Raw genomic sequence first — 20320 nt, forward strand, 5'->3', positions numbered from 1 at the left:
TGGACTCACAGGTTGAGAACCACTGCTCTAAATGATTTTGCAATGAAGAAGACTGGAATTCAAGGCAGTCTTAAACCTCTCTGGGCTCCTGGCTTGCCCTCAGTGGGCTCTACTGTGCCATCTTCCAGGGTGGACACCATGCTGGAGCTGCTGGACGTGGGCCAGATGAAGCGCTCGAGCTCCTTGGAGCACAGGCTGGCCTTCCTGGAGGAGCAGGTGGGTCTGAGGGGGCCTCTGTGTACAGGGCCTGGGGCAGTGTGACATGCACACAGTGGGGATGGGGGATGCTGGACGTCAGGGCAACATTTCCCAAAGGGACGTGGCACCATCTCTGTCCTCTAGAAAATCTCCACTCACTGTCTCCTTAGCCGAGCCATGGCACGTTGGAAATAGGTGTTCCTAGCTGGGTCTGGGGGAGTCCCTGGATGGTGCAAATGGCCCATGCACTCAGCAGCCAGATGCCTCAGAAGAAAGGCCTGGTGACCCTACTCCCCGAAACCCAGTCATAGGAAACCCCATGTTCTGCTGTGGCGCACGCTGCAGGGCCACCAGCCAGAGCTGGCTTGATGGCATCGGTTTATCTGCTCCTGAGAGGGCCCGCCCCTAGCCCTAGCCCCTCCTCCTGCCCTCCTGGAAAGCGAGGGTCTGAGATGGGACTGCTGTGTCTCTGAGCCCCCTCCTTGACCCAGCCAGGCAGAGGGAACGGTATGAAGCCACGTTGCCTTTGAACTTCTGAGTGGGTGGGTGGGGCTGGAGGGCGGCATCAGGCAGGACACGCAGCACATGGTTGGAACAGGGGATCACCGTGGAGCCTGGGGGTGAAGGAGCTGTTATACTGGAGGAACTGCCAAGACCGTTCTCCACGGGTCGTGGCATGGGCCAGGCTGGCCAGGGCTCTGGGTGTGAGCAGACCAGCAGGTCTGGAGGTGGAGGGGCTGGCCAGGGGGCATGATCAGAGAGAGGAGGCAGAGTTGGTGAGGGGCCCTGGAGGCCGAGGACTGCCTGTGCCCGTGGGGCTCCCGCTGGGCACTACTGTTGTCCCACTGTGTCTCGGTGCAGCTGATGGAGACTGACCCCCAAGGGGCCCTTGTCTTTTCTCTGTGTTACCACAAGCCCACCCCCATCTGTTGTCCCTCTTGGCACTGCTTCTTTACACCAGGGCGACTCCCGCCTCATACCCTCCATCATTGGCTTTGGGGCATGTAGCCTGCCAGCCAGCCCACGACCCAGCTACCACTGCTTGGGCTGAGACAGGCAGCCTCTTAAAAGGTGTGGTTCAAAACCCTCTCCTCTGAGCTGGCCAGGGCCCAGGGGCTCCAGTCTGGTCACAAACACGGGTTTCCTCTCTCGTCCACGTTTCCTGCACACCTCCCCCCAGCCGGGTCCAGGACTGGCATCTGAATGCTGCATGAAGATGGCATTGTCACACCCTGGTCGGCTGGGCTAGGGTGCAGACATAACCCCCCATGTCACTGCACTGGGAGGCCTGGGGGCTTCCGGGGTTGTTGCTGGCTGGGGAGCACGGTGCAGTCAGTCAACACTCCCCAGGCCTGTCCAGTCCCAGCGGTCACTTGTGCCTCTGGCAGTGTGATGGCCAGCAGCCAGCCCCCTTGGGGAGGCAGGTTGGCTTTCCCTGGGATGCTAGGAGCTTGGAGAGGGAGGGGTGGGTGTGCTGTGGGGATGGGCCCACAGCTGGCGTTCACCGGGTCTTGGGGGCGTGCCTTCCAGATGGGCCAGACCACTGGCGCGCTTCATTGGATCGTGAGGGCGCTGAGGGATGGCGGCTTCGGCTTAGAAGCAGATGTCCCTGCTCCAGGTGTGTGGGGGTGGGGGTGGGGGGCACAGTGGGCCTCCCCGCTGGGTGTTCAGCTGGTTGGAGTCTGTTAGGAGAGAGGTGTATGGTGGCCCCTGTCCATCCTGGAGCATATCCATTTCTGGAGCCTAGCAGGGCTGCCCTAGACCTGCCCTGAAGGGACAGGTGACCCTGTCACAGGTCACCACGAGTAACCCCCCCTCCCCCACTGGTGGCACCAGCCCCAGGGGCACCAGTTCAGCCTCATTAACAGGCTGCGAGCTCCTGAGTCGTTCTGATGACAGGGCCCTCTGTTCGTGGCTGCCATGTAAAAGGCCGAGAGAAAGTGTCCAGCAGCTGAAGGACGGCGGGCAGACAGAACTCCAGGGCTTCAGTGGGGAGGTCATGGGGGCACCCGGCGGCCTGTGTTGGACACTGCTTGGCTGCCAGGGCCCAGGGAGGAAGAGGAGCCCAATACTGTGGGAAGTGGCCAAAGGGGACAGCCCTGCCCTTCCAGTGGGAGCCCTGACTTTCCAGTGGGGCCCTGCTTCAGACTCTCTGACTGTCCCCAGCACCCCAGAAGGCCCCCAAGGAGCAGAGTGGAGCACTGGGTGGCAGGCAGAAGGCAGATGACGGGGAGGACCTGTACCATGTGAACGCCCGGCACCTCCTCTACCCCAGCGGTCCAGTCACACGATTCCCCGTGCCCAACGAGAAGGTGCCCTGGGAGGTGAGTGCTGGCCTGGGGGAGGGGCTGAGGGCCACCCACACACAACAGCCATGGGTGGGTTTAATGACTAGGGCCAAGTCACAGCCTAACAACTGGGCCTGGGCAGTCCTATGTGACCGACGAGGACAGCAAGGCCCACAGAGTCCAAGGACATGGGCCACACAGGAGAGGCGGAAGAGCTGGGGTTGGGGCCAACGGTCCAGCCCCAAACCTGGTGCTCTGGCTCCTCGGACCACATACAGCACGGGCTGACCCAGCCGTCCGGACCCTGCCTCTCCTAAATCCCACCTCCTCTAAGAACCCTGCCTGACCCGTGGCGCCAGGCCAGCCTTCCCAATGACCTCTATGGCTGCAGCAATCCTGTTCTTGGGCTCCTGTTACCTTATCCCCAGTGCACCCCCTCTCTCCAAGTGGAACCCCCTCTGATCTGTGCATCCAGATCCGCTCCAACCCACAGTTCTGGCAGCCAGCTCCTTCTCGGTGTCCCCAACGCTGTCCCCAAAGGTCCTCTTGGGCCCCACCTCTGCGCAGAGCTAGTGACATTTGCTGTGGGGTTGGTCTGGGTGGGTGGAGGGGGATGGTGTGCAGGGTGGGGGTGGTGGAGAGCCCAGTCCAGGCTGTGGAGAAATGTTAGAAGGCGGGTCACCCTCTGAGCTGCCGGGTGCCTGTCCTGAGTTCTGCATGAGGGGTCAAACGTCGAAGGAAAACCTCACCCTTTTTCTGCTGCAGACGGACTTTGGGCTCTATAAGCCCCCTTTCTACACGGCTGAGAGAGAGGACAAAACAGTTGTGGACCCCATGGGGAGGTAAGTGTGGTGGCCTTCTCTGCCTGCATCCCTGAGCCCTGTTTCATGGTGGGGGGCAGGATGGGAGTCCTCCACAGAACTGCCCACTGTGGAGCCACGCTGGGCCAGCATGGCACTCCTGCTCTGCCTGAGGAGTATCCCCTGTCCCCCGGCTGGGACACCCATCCTTCCCAGGGACCCTGAGAAAGCCCCCATGGGTCTGCTGAGAAGCCGGTGGCTAAGCGGGCAGCAGGCCACTCTGGACACAGGCCATGCTTCTCAGGCTCCTGTCTGAGGCCCGGGCCCAGGGGCAGACATGCAGACCACCTGAGAGGAGGCCCCCCCAGCTGGGCCCCTCCACGTGTCCTTGGGGTCTGCTGGCCACAGACCAGGCCTGCTGTCTGTTTCCAGCTGCCTGGATCTCCTGTCCAAGATCAACTACAACACCATGGACGGGCTGGTGGACCGCCGGAGCTTCCACGGCCGCTATGCCGTCTGCGAAGGCCTCCCTCAGTGAGTGCAGCAGCGGGGGGGGAGTCCTCCCTCAATGCCCCCCAGCCTAGCCATCAGGGGGGGGTGTCTTTGCAGTTCTGCTCCCAGAGTCAGGTTCCCAGCCACAGCCACCTGGAACATTCGTCCCGCCATCTCCCACCCTCTCCCCAGCAGACAGGGAGGAGATGGCAAGAGCAGCTAGGCTGGCCCTCAATCCGGATGAGCCTCCCCGAGCAGTAACGTGAGGAGGGCCAGGTGCACTGGCTCACCAGTTCCACGAAAAGGAACAATTCTCATTCCATGAAAACCCTCTGTCGTGTGAAAGATGACCCCAGGGGAGGGCCAGTGGGCATTGTGGTCAAGGGGTGGCCACAATTCCCCACCATCATGTTATCCAGGCAGAGCAGCAGTGCGCTCCCTTTACGAGGGGGGAGAGGCAAGCCAAAGGGGTCAGTGGTTTGTAGATGTCTCCCCCACTGGACATCTGTCGGACTCTATGTCTGGGGCTCGGGGTTGTAAATGACCTTTCCCTGCCTGGAGCTGGCCTGCGGGGCATCGGGGTTCGGAGGAGGAGAGGGGTGTTGGGTGTGGTGGTCTGAGGAGCACCCTGGACCCCAGAGGGGGCTGGCGTGGAGGTGAGGGCTTAGGGGAAATGCTCTGGAACCAGGAGCCGTCGTGGGTGCAGAGATGATGGGGATGGGTAGGAGTGGCCAGACCAGGAGTGGATTCCGTCCCAGGCCTTGAACTCCGGGAGCTGAGTGGTGTTTAGGAAGCTGCATCTGGTTGTGACCTGAAGCGTGAGGAGCAGAGACCTGCAGGTGCCAGGGTAGGAGTCACGAGGCCATGACACGCTTCTCTTTCGATGGTATCTGAGATACGCAAGGCAGGAAGAAGGACCGGTTGGATTTTCACATTTCTGTAGACTTTATTTATGAATTGTATTTCGATGACGCTGTTCCTAAGTATAGTTTTCTACTCTAAAATAATCAAGACACACCTTTCTATTTTCTGTTACTAGATTTTAAAATTAGGCTTTTCATTTGTGTCCTTAAAAACATCTGGAAAGTGCTCGTGTAAGATGTGTTCTTATGTCTCCAAATGAAAAGTATATTTTTCCAACACTGCCCTGCCCCCTTCTGAGGCACACCACCGCTCCGCCTATGTTTGCATCTGTCTGGTGCACACGGGTCCATCCACTCCCCTCTGCACAGGACCCCGCACTGCTTGTCACAGCTCCACAGTGAGTCCTGACCCGTGTTCAGCCATGTCCCCAATCTTGTCTTTTCTACCCTGGGCCCTGAGTTTGTCTATGAGCTAACCATCCGTTTGTCTAGGTCTATGGCAAATTATTTGGGGCTCTAGAGAGGAAGTTTGCTGAATTTATAGGAACATTCGGGGGACAACTGACCCTTTCATAATAATAAGTCTTCTATGAATATATTTATCACCACTTATTTGGATCCTGGCTTAATACTTTCTTAATGTTTGATCATTTTCTTCATAAAAAATTTTCATTTTGAAAGAATTTGCTCCTAGGCACCTTGTTATTATTGTGAATAGTGTACTTTTCTACTCTCTTTTTTAAAGGAATGTAAGATGATCACTGATTTTGTATGCTGATTTTTTTAATCCATCAACTTTGGTTAACGTTCCTTTAAAAACATTTTTTTGGGGAGTAAACTTTCTTATGAGTTGCATAAGTCTAGATTTTTTTCTATGATTGTGTAGTCTGCAGATAACAATTATGTCTTTCTCTTTGAAATATTATGCCTCCTTTTTTCTTGCCTTATTTTGTTGGGTAAAATCTTTAGTATAATGTTGATTTTGGCTTACTGGAGATACTTCCAGTGTTTCACCATTAGATACGATGCTTGCAGAAGTGTTTTTTATAATACTTCTTACCAGGATAGGAATATCTTCTGTTTCCAGTTTACTGGGAGTTTTTATCTTGCACATTTGTCAAATGTTACCTCCCCACCATATCCCACCCCCCAAGAGAATTACATATGTCTCTCTTTAACCTACTCAATATCTTTTCTGGGGATACAATCCAATCCATACACTATGTGAATGTATTTATAGGTTTTCAAAGACTGAGCCTCCTTGTATTCCTAGGAGAGACCCTTTGCTACATTTAATATACTCATCCTGTTGGAGTTAATTTACTGTTCTACTTAGGAATCTTGTATCTGTGTTCAAAAGTCAAATTTACCTAAATTTTGTGTTTCCCAGCCTTGTGGTATAAGCTGGGGACCTTCTCTGCTGGGAACTGCTTGAGTGAGGCAGAGATCGCTTTCCCCTTGAAGTTTTGGGGATACCTATAAAACATTCGGGTCTAGCAGCCTTTCAGTGGGGGGTTTTCAGCTATTTCATACTACGCAAATGCTTGTGGAATCAGGTTTTCCTGTGCTTTGTAGGTCCCGTTCAGTCATTGTAAGGTTTTCCTGGAAAATCATCCGGTTCTTCTAGCTTTTCCGATTGTGTTGTAGGAATTCATGTTTTAAAACTCGGAATCTCGAACTATCCTGTAGCCTTCCTCTTTTGCGTACTGAGATCGATTATGTGCGTCTGTGATCCTCCTTCACTGCTCTTGCCAGAGGCTACTTTTATTAATCTTTCTTAACATAAAAAGGCTCTTTATGTTTAAGATCTCGACAAAGATGACTAGAGATACATTTCTTTAAGAGGTCAGGCAGTATGACACCACATTCCTAAACATGTGTGCACCAATAACAACACGAGCTTTATTTTTAAATTGCTACTGGTACATTCACACTGTAGAGGACCAGACACGGACCTCCTCGACCTTCCCCAGGAGGGGGAAGAAAACTACCGTCAGCTCCTGTGAGCCGTCCACCACACGTGCTTCCACCCCTCTTGCCAATGCTGACATTACCCTCAGCTCCCCACACGGCACTCTAGCAGAGATCAGCGAGGTTCAATACAATAATTCGTTGCAATAGACTGATGATTATGGGAAGTTAACAGGTTACAATTCACAATCTGAAATGTTCAGAATACAGTTCTTTGAGCAGCACATTTACTCAGCTGTGCTCACAGGCAGGTCTTGGAACTTGAGAGGTTCTTAGCCTCTTAGCCACATCTTTAGGCCTCTGGCCTGTTTAGGCAATGTTAAACAACTCTTTTAGTGTTGCTGATAAATGCCCACTAGGCTCCCCAATCTGCAGCAAACCTAGTCCAAAGGTCAGTAAATCTAATCCAAAGGCACTAAGCTCCATTTCCATAGATCAGCAAGCCCAAGTAAGTTTTTAAAATTATTTTATTGAGGGCTTGTACAATTCTTATCACAGTTCATACATCCATCCATTGTGTCAAGCACATATGTACATTTGTTGCCCTCATCAATCTCAAAACATTTGCCCTTCTTTTTTAACCATTTTATTTGGGCTCATACAACTCTTATCACAATCCATACACACATTCATTGTGTCAAGCACATTTGTGCATTCGTTGCCGTCATCATTCTCAAAACATTTGTTTTCTACTTGAGTCCTTGGTATCAGCTCCTCATTTTTCCCGCCCCCCCCCATGAACCCTTGATAATTTATAAATTATTATTATTTTGTCATATCTTACACCATCCGACGTCTCTCTTCACCCACTTTTCTGTTGCCCGTCCCTGAGAGGAGGTTATATGTAGATCCTTAGGGGGAACCAATTACAGAGGCTACGTTTATGATCTTTTCAAAGAACTGGGTTTTGGTTTTGTTGAGTGGTCTTTTTCGTTTCCCTTTTTCCCTTTATGGGCTTCCTTCCTTCTTACCTCTCGCTCCCTTCTCTTTTGAGTTTTCTCCTGACTTGAATGAGGTAGCAGACTTATCTTCAATATTTCGCCTTTTCTTAAAAAAAAAAGCATCTGAAACTATAAATTTCTCTCTAAGGTCTGATAGGTTGAAATTTCTCAAGTTGTAGGACTCTTAACTTTTTCAGTTTATAAACTTTTACTTTTTAGCAGTTGCATAACTTTAAAATATATTTTTAAATGTTTCAGTCATTTTATTACTATTGCCTTCTTGTTCTATGGCGCTTGCTCAGTGTGATCTGCATCCTACTGATTCTTGAAATTGACCGAAAAGTTCTTGGTGACGTGAGCTCCTCCGTTTCTCCGCTGGCCTGCTGCAGCAGCCCTCCCTGCTTCCTCTGCCAGCGTGCTTCTTCTCGCGCATGCGCTGTGGTGACTTTTCTGCTGGGGGAGGGACCAGCCACTCTCCCAAGGCCAGCCCGTCCACTTTCCTCTACATCTCCACATTGGGTCTTGCCCCCTTCCACCTTCTCAAGGACTTAGCACCACACGCGGTGCCCCTCCCCCTGCATCGCCAGGGTTCCTCCTCTCTCGATCCCATCAGCACCAAGTATTATACTCATCCCACCTTCCCTTTGCCCCATCCCTCCTCCCCCAGTCATGGCCCCACTTCTCTGCACCATGAGAGGAAAGTTCCTAGAAAGAGTAGATTTTGCTCCAGTTTTTCCCCCCATTCTCCTTTTTCATAAGTTTTTAAAAAAATCGTGGTGAAATATACACAACACAAAATTTGCCTTTCTACTGTACAATCCGATGACATCAATCATGTTCACGATACATTGCCACCATCACCCCTGCTGTCTCCAGACACTTGTCGCTCCATGAACTCTGCTCTACGGACACGCCCTCTCCCCGCGAGCCCACAGCAACTCCCAAGCAAGGTCTAAGCATTGGTCCCCTCTAGACACTTGACGCAAAGGGGATCATTCCATGTTTGTCCTTGTGTGCCTGGCTTATTTCCCTCAGGATGAGGTTTCCAAGGTTCACCCATGTTGTCATCTGGATCAGAGCTTCATTCTTCTTGATGGGGCAGGTCCGTATGGATGCATGATTGCGTTGTCTCCACTCTTTGGCTGTTGTGGACAATGCTGCCACGAGCATTGGTGTCTACATAACTGAGTCCCTGATGTCCACTCTTTGGGTGCACGCCCAGGAGTAGTTGTTGAAGGACATGGTCGTTTTACATGTGACATTTTGAGGAGCTGAACCATCTGACATTCCCATCAGTGATGGACAAAGCGCTTCTGTTTGCACACATGCTCCCCATGTGTCCTTGACCCTTTCTCTGATCCTAGCCTTCGTGGTGGGTGTGATGGGGCAGCCCATGGTGGCTTTGACTTGTGAAGTGCTCAGCTACTAATAAAAACGTCGCAAATTCAAACCTGCTAGCTGCTCCCCAGGAGGACGAGCTGGCAGTCTGCCTTCATAAAGATTCGTCTTGGAGATGCTTTGAGGCAGTTCTCTGGGGCCCTACAGGGTCACTGTGACTCAGCATCCACTCAACCTTCATGGTCGTGGGTTTGTGTTTTTAAGACCAATGATGCAGAGCATCTTGTGCTGTGCTGACCGGCCATTGGTCCATATCTTCTTTGGAGAAAGATCTACTGCAGTCTTATTTACAGTTTTTTTTGACCGGGTTGTCTGTCTTATTGTTCTTGAATTGTATATGCTCTCTGCATATTTTGGATGTCCGACCTTTATCAGTTAAATACTTTTCAAATATTGTTACCATTCTGCAGGTTATCATCTTACTCCTAAAAATTAAGTCCTTTGACTCACAAAAATGCTTCTGTTGCTACTGTCATTTATACTCTGGGTCTGAGAGCTAAGAACCAATTCCCCTAGGAGAGACTTACACCTATGCCTGCCTCTAAGAGTCAGGTCACTGATGCGCTCTGAGTTCATTTCGTATATGAGGTTGGTCCAACTTCATCTTCTACAAGGGGCTGGGAAGGGGCACAGAGAACAGACTGGTGTTTGGGATAGACGTCTCATATCGTTAACATTTCTGATGCGTTTTTCCCCTCATGCCTTCACATGGGTGTTGGCTTCTCATGAGCTCTGCCCAGAAGGTGGTGTTTTTAATAGGACCTGCTGATATGAAAGGGAGGTGGGGACCGCAGCTTCATTGAAAGAAATGCCTGGGCTCTCCTCTGTCCACTAACAGGGTTAGTGGGGGTATAGACAAGATTGTGCTGATGCCTGGCCCTCCCACATGGGCTGTGAGCCGAGTGATCACTGCTGTGGCCCCAGTGCCAGGTGGGGTCCCTCTGGCCATTGGGCCTCTGACCAGCCTCTCACTAGGCTTTCAGAGTGGGGTACCTCACAGTGCACTTGTGGTGTTTGTGGGAAGCTTCATGGGAAGAGATGGCCATTTCCACCCCCGACAGAGATCCCTGCCTTTTCTACTAACCTGGTAGGCCCAGGGGCCCAGCCACTGAGATTGGGGTGGTGGCACAGGATGGTGACCAAGCACCTGTGGCCTCGTTTCATGGGGAGGCAATTGCTTGTGTTCTGAGAGTTGGAGACCCCCCATCCCCACCCCACCACCTTCAGCCACAGTCCCAGAGCCCACTGTTCCTATTCCCCCATTCCCACCCCCACCAGCTCTGCTTATTCACCCCTCAGTGGAGGGGGGTTGAGCCAACCTTCTTCCCGTAGGAACCCCATGGGCCGCACGGGGCTACGTGGACGTGGGAGCCTCAGCTACTTCGGGCCCAACCACGCGCTGCACCCGGTTGTCACCCGGTGAGTCCCCACCAGATGCACCAGGTGCCACTCCCACCTTCAGCAGGCTCTCCTTGGGTACTGAGAGGGTGCCCCTGCAGTGAGCCCATATCTCGGCATGTATCTGTGGGGTGGGCCCGTGGGTGGACAGAGACAAGCCTTGGCACATAGGTGAGAACGGCCCGGGAGAAAGGCCAGGCCAGACCTGTGACCTTTGTTAGTGCATCCTGCTGGGACCAAGGGCAAAACAACAGCGACAACCACAAGATTAAAGGAGAAAATTAGACCATTCCACGAAGTACACACACATTCACACCGCCAATGCACATCTATCCTTACCCACATCCACACTTTGACTGCACATTTACCTATGCAAGTACACACATGCCCACACACATATATCCACATCCGCATCCTTCTACGCACCTCTGCATGCACACCTACATACATGTGAACACACATTCATACACACACATGTGATTGCTGTGACGTGTCATTGAGTTTGTTCTGACCCATAGCAACCATGTATGCACAATAGGATGAAACACTGCTCAGTCCTGAGACAGCCTCACAACTGTCCCCCTGCTTGAGCCCATTGTTGTAACACAGTGTCCACCCAGCTCCTGGAGGCCCGTCCTCTTTTCCACTGTCCCTCTACCTTACCCAACATAATGTCCTTCTCCAGGAACCAGTGTCCCCTGGCCACATGGCCAAATGATGTAAGATGAAGTCTTGCCATCCTGGCCTCTAAGGAGCACGCTGGCCTTACTTCTCCCAACACAGATCTGTTTGTCCTTGCAGCAGCGCACAGTACTGTCAGTATTCTTCTCCAGCACCACAATTCAAATGCCATACAAACACATACGTATACACATATTTCATCTAGCATACATATCGTGCATATCCACACATCTACGCGCACACAGACAGACATTCATACACATACCCACCATCCACTCCACACACATCACTTCTTATTGCCATGGCTCATCCCTCCCAGTCCTCAGGCAGCCTTCTCTGCTGGGTGTAGACGCATGCCCGTCCTTGAGGGATGGCCCAGCCAGGCTGCCCGTTGCTGTGGGCACACTCCGGCATTCTGACAAGGTCATACAAGTAGGTAGTGAGTTCCAGGGCATGTGTTCCTCGAAAGACTTGGTTTTTTAAGTTCTCCAAAAGAAACCGGGCCACCTTGCAGTCTGTACTGTAGGGAGTGGGCGCCGCTTTATTTCAGCCCTTTCCAGGGTTGGAGTCTTGATATGAGAGGGAAGGGTTGAGCTAGCAGTGAGTGGCTGTTTAACCCCACCCCCCCAAGGGAAGGCAGGGTGCAGGGGTGGGCAGGGGTGCCGCTCCAGATTCCGTGGAGAAAGAGATGAGCCTTTCTGGCCTGCAGGTGGCAGCGGAAGGAGGACGGGACCATCTGCAGGAAGAGCATCAAGAAGGTGCTGGAGGTGCTGGTGGTGCAGCAATCGCCGTCGGAGTACTGCGCGCTGCCAGGGGTGAGTCCCCGCCAACCCAGTGCTGGACAGCTCCGATCAGCTTGCTTGGTCTCTCATCCTCTCTCCAGTCTACCAACGGCCCCCTGCAGCCCAGCCCAGACACAGTGGGGAGGCTGAGACAGTGTGACCCCTCCTAGGCCTGAATCTTAGCGGATGCTGGGCTGGGCCAGGGTTCCCTTCTCATTCTACATTTGAGAAGCCAGAGGCCCTGCTGTTCTTGGACGAACAAGCCTCAGCTGAACACGTGCTAGGGGAGCCCTGGTGGTACAGTGGTTAAGCGGGGAGAAGGGAGGTCGGGCGCCACCAGCCCCTGTGGAGGACGCTGAGGCAGTCTGCTTCCTCAAAGGCGACAGCCATGGGAGCCCTGTCAGGTGGCTCTGCTCTGTCCTGGAGAGCCGCTGTGAGTGATGTTGTTTAAAGTACCTGCTGCAAAACCAGTCCTTGTGTGGGAGGCACTGGGCACACACCTTCCCTCCCTCCACTGATGGGACCTGAGCGGAGCCCTAGAGACAGGAGGGAGATGCTAGGCTGGGGGAGGAGGGCCTGGGTGGGCAGGCCAGAGTGTGGACCGCAGAGGCCTTGTGGAGATGACTGAATCAGGCTACGGAAGGTTCTGGGCTGTTCTTGTCAGAAAACCCCAAAGGAAACCCAGTGCCATCCAGGGGATTCCAACTCATAGTGATCCACACGGAGTTGCCGAGACAAAATGTGTTGGGAGCAGAGAGTTCTGGGAGCAGCCCGGGGCTCTTTGTTCCTGTGGGAAGTGACTCCAAACTGTGGGTTCTCTGCACCCAGGCCAGCTCCTGAAGAGTCAGGACAGGCTCTCAGAGGTCTTGGGGCCCAGGCAGCCCAGCCCTCCCCCCCACCACACCCCCCACCAAGCTGGGACATAGCCCTGTTGCCTGGTGTCTCCATTGAGCCTGTTCCCAGAGGTGGGGCCCCACCATAGTCCTGCAGGAACCAGGTGGCCACGTGTCAGCAGGCCCCCAGATGGGCTGAGACACATCAGCAGGGTGGGCACAGGTGAGGTGACATTCAGGTGAGGCCCAGCTGCTGTACACCTGCCGCTTCTGCTCTGAGCAGTACCTGATCTCTTCAGACCTACCATCCTTTCTCCCAGCCAAGGAGGCAGCCTGAGGGGTTCCCTCACACCAGAGCTTCCCTCCTGCACTAGGCCACGTGGGCATGCCCTCTCTTGCTCCTGCATTTGGACATGCCTGCCAGCCTCCGTCTGGGTCTTGCCCCTTCTGGATCAGGCAGCAGGCTCTCCCCAACACACATGGCCAGGCCTCCTGCGCATGCACACAGGGGGAGAGACTGGGGGAGGCCCGGATCAGAAGTCTCAGGAGGCCCAGGCAGTCTGAGCCGTGACAGGACCTCAGGGCCCTGGAGAAACTGAGGGGCTCAACAGGGGCTCAGAAGGACACGTGGGCCCTGGGGATTGCGGCGAAGGGCCCAGCAGGCGCGGAGGGTGAGAGTGGAAGCTGGCAGTCTACCAGGTGGAGGTGGGTTGGGGAGGATGCATCCAAGAGCAGGGCCTTGCAGGGGGCCTGCTTCGCTGTCCCTGCACACCCTCCCTGGCCTCATGCTGCTCGGGTCATGGCGGGGCCTTTCAGTGCCGACCTGGATACGGTCACGTGGTCTGAGCAATCGCCTTGGGTGCTTGGAGGCAGTGCAGTGGAGGCAGTCCTAGGGCCATGGTAGCAGGTTGGGGTGGGTGTGGGGTGCGACAGGTGCAGTGGGTCAGGGCTGAGCCCAGCTGACTTGCCTCTATCCTTCTGCTCAGGGCTCCAGAGAACCGGGAGAGACGCTGCCCCGGAAGCTGAAACGGATCTTGCGGCCGGAGTTCTGGCCTTCCTTTGAAAGCCTGCTGAAGCAGGGTGGGGAGGTAGGGTGCTCCTGTTCTCTGCTCCCAGCTCCTGGCCCACACTCTGCATCCCGGGACTCCCTAGGGCTGGAAAGAACAGGGACCAGGGTGCTAGGTTTGGCGGCTTGTCCTCCCTCTCCATAACTCGGACATTCCTGGTTTCCGCTGCTCTGGGCTGGACCCTGAAACCCCATGGGGGTGAGAATCCTGCATGTTCCAGCCCACCCTGGAACACCTGCACACAACCTTCCTCCAGCTCCCACTCTTGATCAGCACACTGACTCAGCTTCTGCAGGACAGGGTCCCTAAGGGGTCTGCGGCTGGTCCACCTTCCTCTCCTCTGGGCTGGAAGGGGCTGCACAGCCTGGGCCCTGGGACAGCCAGGTGTTCTCTATGCACCTGAACTTTTACAGAGGCCTTTTCTGGTTCTTCTTGTTGTCTTTTCTATAAATGCTATGAATTTTATTATAAAGAGAGATAGAGAGCTATTCAATAACACACTCTTTACCAACACGGATGGCCTTGTGCACATTGACCCATCACGTGCTTTCTCGTCCAACTTCTGGAGGGTCTGCACGGACAACTAGATGGCATTTGGAGGACGGCTGTGCCACGATTCAACCCCCGTCCTCTGGTGGACATTTCAGTGGTTGGATAACAGGCAAAGGGGTGGCCTTGCTGATATTTGACACGTTTGATCTGCAAACCCAGTAATTGTGTGTCGTTTAGGCTGGGCAGTCTCTTAGGGACACCTCCATCACTCTGGTACCACTCATAGGGCCCTGGAAGTGCTTTAAGGACAGTCAGGAGAGGGCTTAATCTCCCAGGGCCTCAGGCACCCATGGAAGCAGGGATGGGAGTCCCTGTGCCGTGAAGCCCACAGGAGGCTCCGTGGGGCAGCCCGGGCAGGCTGGCCCCGGCGGTGAGACAGCTGGGAGCTGGGCTGGGAGCGGATCCTGTGGGGAACATGCAGGCTCTCTCTGGACCTCCGGCTCCTTGTAGTGGGACCGGTGGATTTGGGGCGGACTGCCTCATCCCTGCTTCACTTTCCAGGTGTACAAGGGTTACATGGATGACCCAAGGAACACAGACAATGCCTGGATCGAAACAGTGGCCATCAGCATCCACTTCAGGGACCAGAATGATGTGGAGCTGGAGAGCCTGAAATCTGTAAGGCGCTGAGGATGGGGACCCAGGGGGTGCGGGCATGGGACATGGGGTCCTAGCTTGCTCCTCAGATGCCTTGGGGCTGCCAGGGGTGGGGTCTGGTTGGGCCAGGACCAGTGGGCTGGCGAGGGTGGCTACAGGAGGTCAGAGTCCTGTCAGAGGAGGGAGGCCGAAGAGTGGCCAGCAAGTCAAAGGAGGTGGCTGGAGCTGAGCCAGGGTTGGGAGATAGACTCCCCTGCTGTTCTATGATCCAAGGTTCTTCTGGGATGGCCTCGGGGGTCATGTCTGAGGGTGCTGGCAAGGCCTCTCCCCTCTTGGTCTGTAAGCATCTTTAGGAGCTAGTTGTCCCAATTTTCCATACTCCTAACCTAACCCAGAGCTGCCATGGAAAAGGCCCAGGACAAAACCCAGACTCTGTGGGCAGGGCCAAGCCGGCACCCAGGACAGCCGCAGCTGCCTCTCTGTCCTCCTGCAAGGGTGCTCAGCCCCCCCTGCAGGCGTTAGCTGATTTACACCTGCCATCACTGTCCTCATTCTTGTCTTCAGGAACAAACCGCATATACTCGTGTATAAGCTGAGTTTTTCCAGCACACTTTTAATGCCGTTTTTATGGTAAAATTAGGTGCCGTGGCTGATATTCGGGTTGGCTTATACTCGAGTATGTATGGTAGGTTCCCAAATTTATTAGGCCACTGCCCTCTTTTCAGAAAAGAAAAACATTACTTAGCACCCCACTCCCCAGCCATTAAAAAATGTATGTGCTATATAGCCACAATCCAGGAGGAAGTGCAGGTGTCTGCTTTTCCAAGGAGCCCTGGTGTCAGAGTGGTTATGTGCTAAGATCCACAAGGTCAGCAGTTTGAACCCACTAGCTGCTCCGAGGGATAAAGACAGGGCTTTCTTTCTTCTCCTATAAAGAGTTACGGCCTCAGAAACTCACAGGGGGCAGTTCTACCCTGTGAACCAGCATCAATTCCAGGGCAGGGCCCTCTCCCAGGAGTTGGTCTTGCCCACTTTAGGAAACACTGCTCTGGAGGAACACAGTGAGCCGGCCCCAGCCCTGGTGGTGTGGCAGTGACAAGTTGGGCTATGATCCGCGAGGTCGGCAGTTTAAATCCACCAGCTGCTCCTTGGGAGAAAGAGACAGGGTTTTCTATTCCCGTGAACAGAGCAGTGGTTCCCAACCTTCCTAATGCCACGACCCTTTAATGCAGTTCCTCATGTTGTGGTGACCCCCAACCATACATTTTCATTGCTACTTCAAAACTGTCATTTTGCTACCGTTAGGAATAGGGTGACCCCTGTGAAAGGGTCATTCGACTCCCAAAGGGGTTGCAACCCACAGGTTGAGAACCGCTGACTTAGAGCCTCAGAAACAACCAGGGGCAGTTCTACCCTGTCTTATAGGGTCGCTTTGAGTAAGGTGACCAGACGTCCCGCTTTTTGGCATTTTAAAAAAGTCCCGATTTTTGAAAAAATGCATGACAAGCTAGGGAATGGTCTATTTGGTCCATATAGACCAAATTTTTAATCAAGAACCCCTGCCCCTCCCTGCCCCCCCGGTCAATGGTGTCCCACTTTAAATCTGGTCGCCTTAGCTTTGAGTGACCATTGGCTCGATGGCAGTGCCTTTGTTTTTTGTTTGGGGGGACAGGGTGGCAGTGGGTCAGACTCCCCTTGTCTTTCCAGGAACCGGACTGCGTGGACAACAAGATGTCCTTCACCTGGCAGGTGGTAGACAGATGCATCCCACTCTACGCCAACCACAAGACCATCGTCCAGAAGGTGGCTGCTCTCCTTGGAGCTAACTACTGACCGGGACCACAGCAGCGGCGGTTGGCAGGGAGGCCAGCCCAGTGATGGTCCATGGGCTCTCTGCTGCCTGGATGCCGGGCCCACCCCTTGATCTCTGCCCTGAGTGGTGGCTCCTGGGGCCGGTGGCCAGCTTGTGAAGTGAGGAGGGCCCAACTGCAAGGGGACACACAGCAGTCCCCAGAGTTGAGGGGCACCAGGGCCCAGGCAGCCAGCCAGTTTGGGGCTGGGCCTGGAGCGGATTCATGTCCTGGTCACATCATCTCCAGCAGCTCCTCCACCAAGGCCCAGTCTGGGTTTCCTCCTCTGCCACCTGATCTTGGAGGGTCTGGCGTGGCCCCTGGGTGCCGCTGGGTGCTGTGAGAGAGCCAGTTGAGCCCTATGGGGCAGATGGGCAGGTGGCGGGGCCAAACCCAGCCTACTGCAAAGTCTGCCCCAGAATCTCTACTGTGTCCCTCTACCTGTGGCACCTGTGCTCTGGGAGGTGCTGACACACAGCAGAGTGACAACCTTGATGCCCCAGGCCCTTCCGCTCTGTCACCTCCCACAGGGCCACATGTCAGCATAACCGCCTGGCGCCACCAGGACGGAGAGTGTCCCAAGGATCCAACATTAAATCTGCTCTCACCTGCCAGCCTGCGCTTCCCAAAGGTCCTGATTATTGATGCTGTGACGGGGAGGGGCTTATAGCATAGGGCTGGGGCCCAAGGGTCGCTGTCTCTGGGTCCCCAAACCTCTCTCCCACCAAGGGCTGAGCTTCTGTGGCCAGTGGGTGCCTCCTCCGAGCAGTCCCTAACTCATGATTTCTGCTCTGCTGTTCAGTCTGCCTCAGTTTCCCCAGCCTGGCATCCAGCATCACTCATGGCCCACCGACAGGATCTTGGGCATCCTCATGCCCCACTTCCCCAGCCCCCTGACTCAGAGAGGCTGACACTTCCCCTGTAGGTGCTAAGGTCTCTCACCTGACCTAGAGCTGTGTCTGCCCACCACCAGCTGCCCAGATACCCCGCTGGACACTTAGCCTCCCTCCTCTCCCTTTCACTACCCTTTGAGAACAAGAGCCGAATGAAGATGGTTCTGACTCAGGGGTCTAGGAGTGGTCCAGGGCTGGCACCTCTTGGCAGCACCCTGTAGCACACTGGGTGACCCTGGGGCAGTGGTTTGATGGCTCTCACACTGGCCATCCAAGCTGGTACAGGCCAGGGGCCACCTGCAACCTCAAGTCCTGGGTTACATTCAGAGTCACATGGAACTGGAGTGAGGGGTGGGGGCCATGTGTTTCAGCTTACCCTCTGGGCTGAGCCCCTGCCTCTAGGTCCCAGTCTCCAGAATCCCACAGGCTCTCTGGATAGGTCTGTGCTGGAGGAGGCACTGAGGAGAGGCTGTGCTGTGCTTGGGTAGTCAGGGAGGCCACTTGGCTCACACCCAAGGAAGAAGCTCTTTCTCCAGTCGGGGTTACTGAAAGCTGGATCCGGGCCCTGGGGTCAGGCCCTGGGGTGGGGTGGTAGGTCAGGGTATTGTGTCTGAACACAGGATCGGGGTGGCAGGTCAGCTAACGGGTTGGGCTAGAGACCTGTATCAGGTAGTGTCAGATGGGTGTGCCAATTCAGGCTTCTGGGCTAGAGAGTGGATCTGGGTGCTGGGTCAGTCAGGGCACCAGCTCATAGGGCACTGTATCCAGGCACTGCTTTGGAACATTGAGTTGGGGTGGGACTCCAGGTTGGGGTGACAGCTCAGAGCACCAGGTGGTGAGCTGGGCCTGCTCCTGGAGCATCCCGGATGGGCCCAGGACTGCATCTGTCTGAGGTTGCTTGTTCTGGTCTCAGCTTCCAGAAAACATGGTCAGCACCCTGTAGATAAGGGAAATGGGGCTAAGGGACAGCTTAGGCCCATTGGCAGGAATCTGGGAGGGCTGGGCTCTGAGAAGGCTCCTGACCACTGTGCTGTGCTGTGTGTGCTGCAGCAGCCTGGGTATGGGGGGCATAGGAAATAAATGAGCCACTGCTTGTTTTTTTCAGACAGCCAGGTAGGGTGCCTCTGCTCCTGGATTCCTTCAGTATCACCTGGTTGTTCAGCACTGTCTAGCTGGGGGTCAAAGTTTGTGGGGAACAATGATGAGTACCCACTCCCATCCCCTGAAGGCCTCAGACTCTGAGCAGCGATGAGTGACCAGCTGAGAGCCTCCACAAGGATCAGCAGTAGAAGAGGAGAGGGAGTATCCTAGCAGGGGAATCTGGGGAGACTTCCTGGATGAGAGGGCACAGAAGCCGGGCCTCGAAGGGCAGAATGTAGAGGAAGCGGGGGCTGTGCCAGGCTTCACCTGTGTCCTCGCCGTGTTTCCCAGTACCTAGAGCAACAGCTGTTATAGAAAAGATTCTCCCTGCAAGAAGACCGTATCAGAACGACAGGAGAACACTGCCGCCATGAAGTTCAACGACAACCGCAACGCAATCCTAGCTCTCCCACCATAGAATTCCCCAGTAACAAAGGTTGAGGGACAATCTTTAAAACCAGCATAATTAAAAACAACAAGTTCCCTGCCAAGAAAGAAAAAACAAATGGACTCTGGGCTTCCCCAGAGGAGAGAAAAAGACGTCTCTGGAGTTACTTGGTTTGTTTCTAGCGTCCTATACCCAACCAAACTAGCACCCAGTGGCAGCGTTCAATAAAGCATTTTAGGAATGCAATACAGGAAATGTGCTACCTGTATGTCTTTTCTGAAGAAATGTTTCCAAACAAAACATATACAGGCACATATACAAACTCTAAAAACCATCTTCCTGTGCTCAGCAAGTACACAATTAACATGCTTGCTGCTTCTCACACACTTGTTGAGGCTCTCTGTAAAGCAGGGATTCAGGCACACCAACAACCGTGAATAGGGTGCAGGACCAGGCAACGTTTCTTCTGAGTCGGAGTCCACTCAATGGCCACGAACGACAACACTGTGAAACAAAGCTTAATATCATCCTAGAATGTAAGCACCTGGGGGTCTTCTGAAGGCAGAGTTTCAGGAAAGTCCCATCTTGCTTGGGAAGAAGAATCAGGTGCCAGTCAGCCATAGAGGCTGAGCACCCAGGTGGACTCACAGTGCTGGCAGTGAAGCTGCAGGGTAACAACTAGAGGGGTAGGCATAGAGGAAGAACTAGAAACCGCTAGACGAAGAAAGTGGAACAACAAGGCCAAAGGGGAAAATATCAAGTAAGAACGTCTAATGGGAGATGCAACAATAGGACATCGTCAATCTAGACCAGCAATGTCCTACTGTCAGCTGTCATCCGGTCAGCTCAGGCCCGTGGCGAGCTTGTGTAGGACAGAGTGAAGTGTTGCCTGATCCTGCACTCTCCCTGTTTGAGTCCGTGGTGGAGGGTGCCTCGGGGAGTGTCCTCGTTCCTGCGGAGCCTCTGCTTTACCAAACGCGATGTCTTGGTCTAGTCATTGGCCTTTTCTGGTGATGGGTCCAAGTCTCCCCATCCTTTCTTCTAAGGAGCACACAGACGGTATTTCTTCTTAAATGAATTTGTTTGTCTCTCTGGAAGTTCACAGTATACAAGGGTACGTCCAAAATACTGCTACTAAAAAAAATACTGCTACTGGAGTTCCAATCTCTCTCTCTCTCTCTCTCTCTC

At 54.0% G+C, this 20320-nt stretch overlaps 1 protein-coding gene across 1 annotated transcript in view; it reads left to right on the forward strand.

Annotated features, from left to right (window-relative positions):
- The window catches only part of TRPM2 (transient receptor potential cation channel subfamily M member 2), a 95562-nt gene extending 78237 nt beyond the window's left edge, over positions 1–17325 (forward strand). The window contains exons 24-33 of the mRNA XM_004696896.2: positions 129–216; positions 1729–1816; positions 2365–2522; positions 3252–3328; positions 3719–3820; positions 10284–10370; positions 11740–11845; positions 13632–13733; positions 14766–14882; positions 16569–17325. Of these exons, the coding sequence (XP_004696953.1) occupies positions 129–216; positions 1729–1816; positions 2365–2522; positions 3252–3328; positions 3719–3820; positions 10284–10370; positions 11740–11845; positions 13632–13733; positions 14766–14882; positions 16569–16694 (1051 nt within the window). The 3' untranslated portion in view covers positions 16695–17325. The remainder of the gene's footprint in view (positions 1–128; positions 217–1728; positions 1817–2364; positions 2523–3251; positions 3329–3718; positions 3821–10283; positions 10371–11739; positions 11846–13631; positions 13734–14765; positions 14883–16568) is intronic.
- The last annotated feature ends 2995 nt before the right edge of the window (positions 17326–20320 follow it).

The sequence above is a fragment of the Echinops telfairi genome, unplaced genomic scaffold, assembly GCF_000313985.2.
Source record: "Echinops telfairi isolate 266 unplaced genomic scaffold, ASM31398v2 ScPeMD7_7469;HRSCAF=8507_0, whole genome shotgun sequence".
NCBI classification, from domain to species: domain Eukaryota; kingdom Metazoa; phylum Chordata; class Mammalia; order Afrosoricida; family Tenrecidae; genus Echinops; species Echinops telfairi.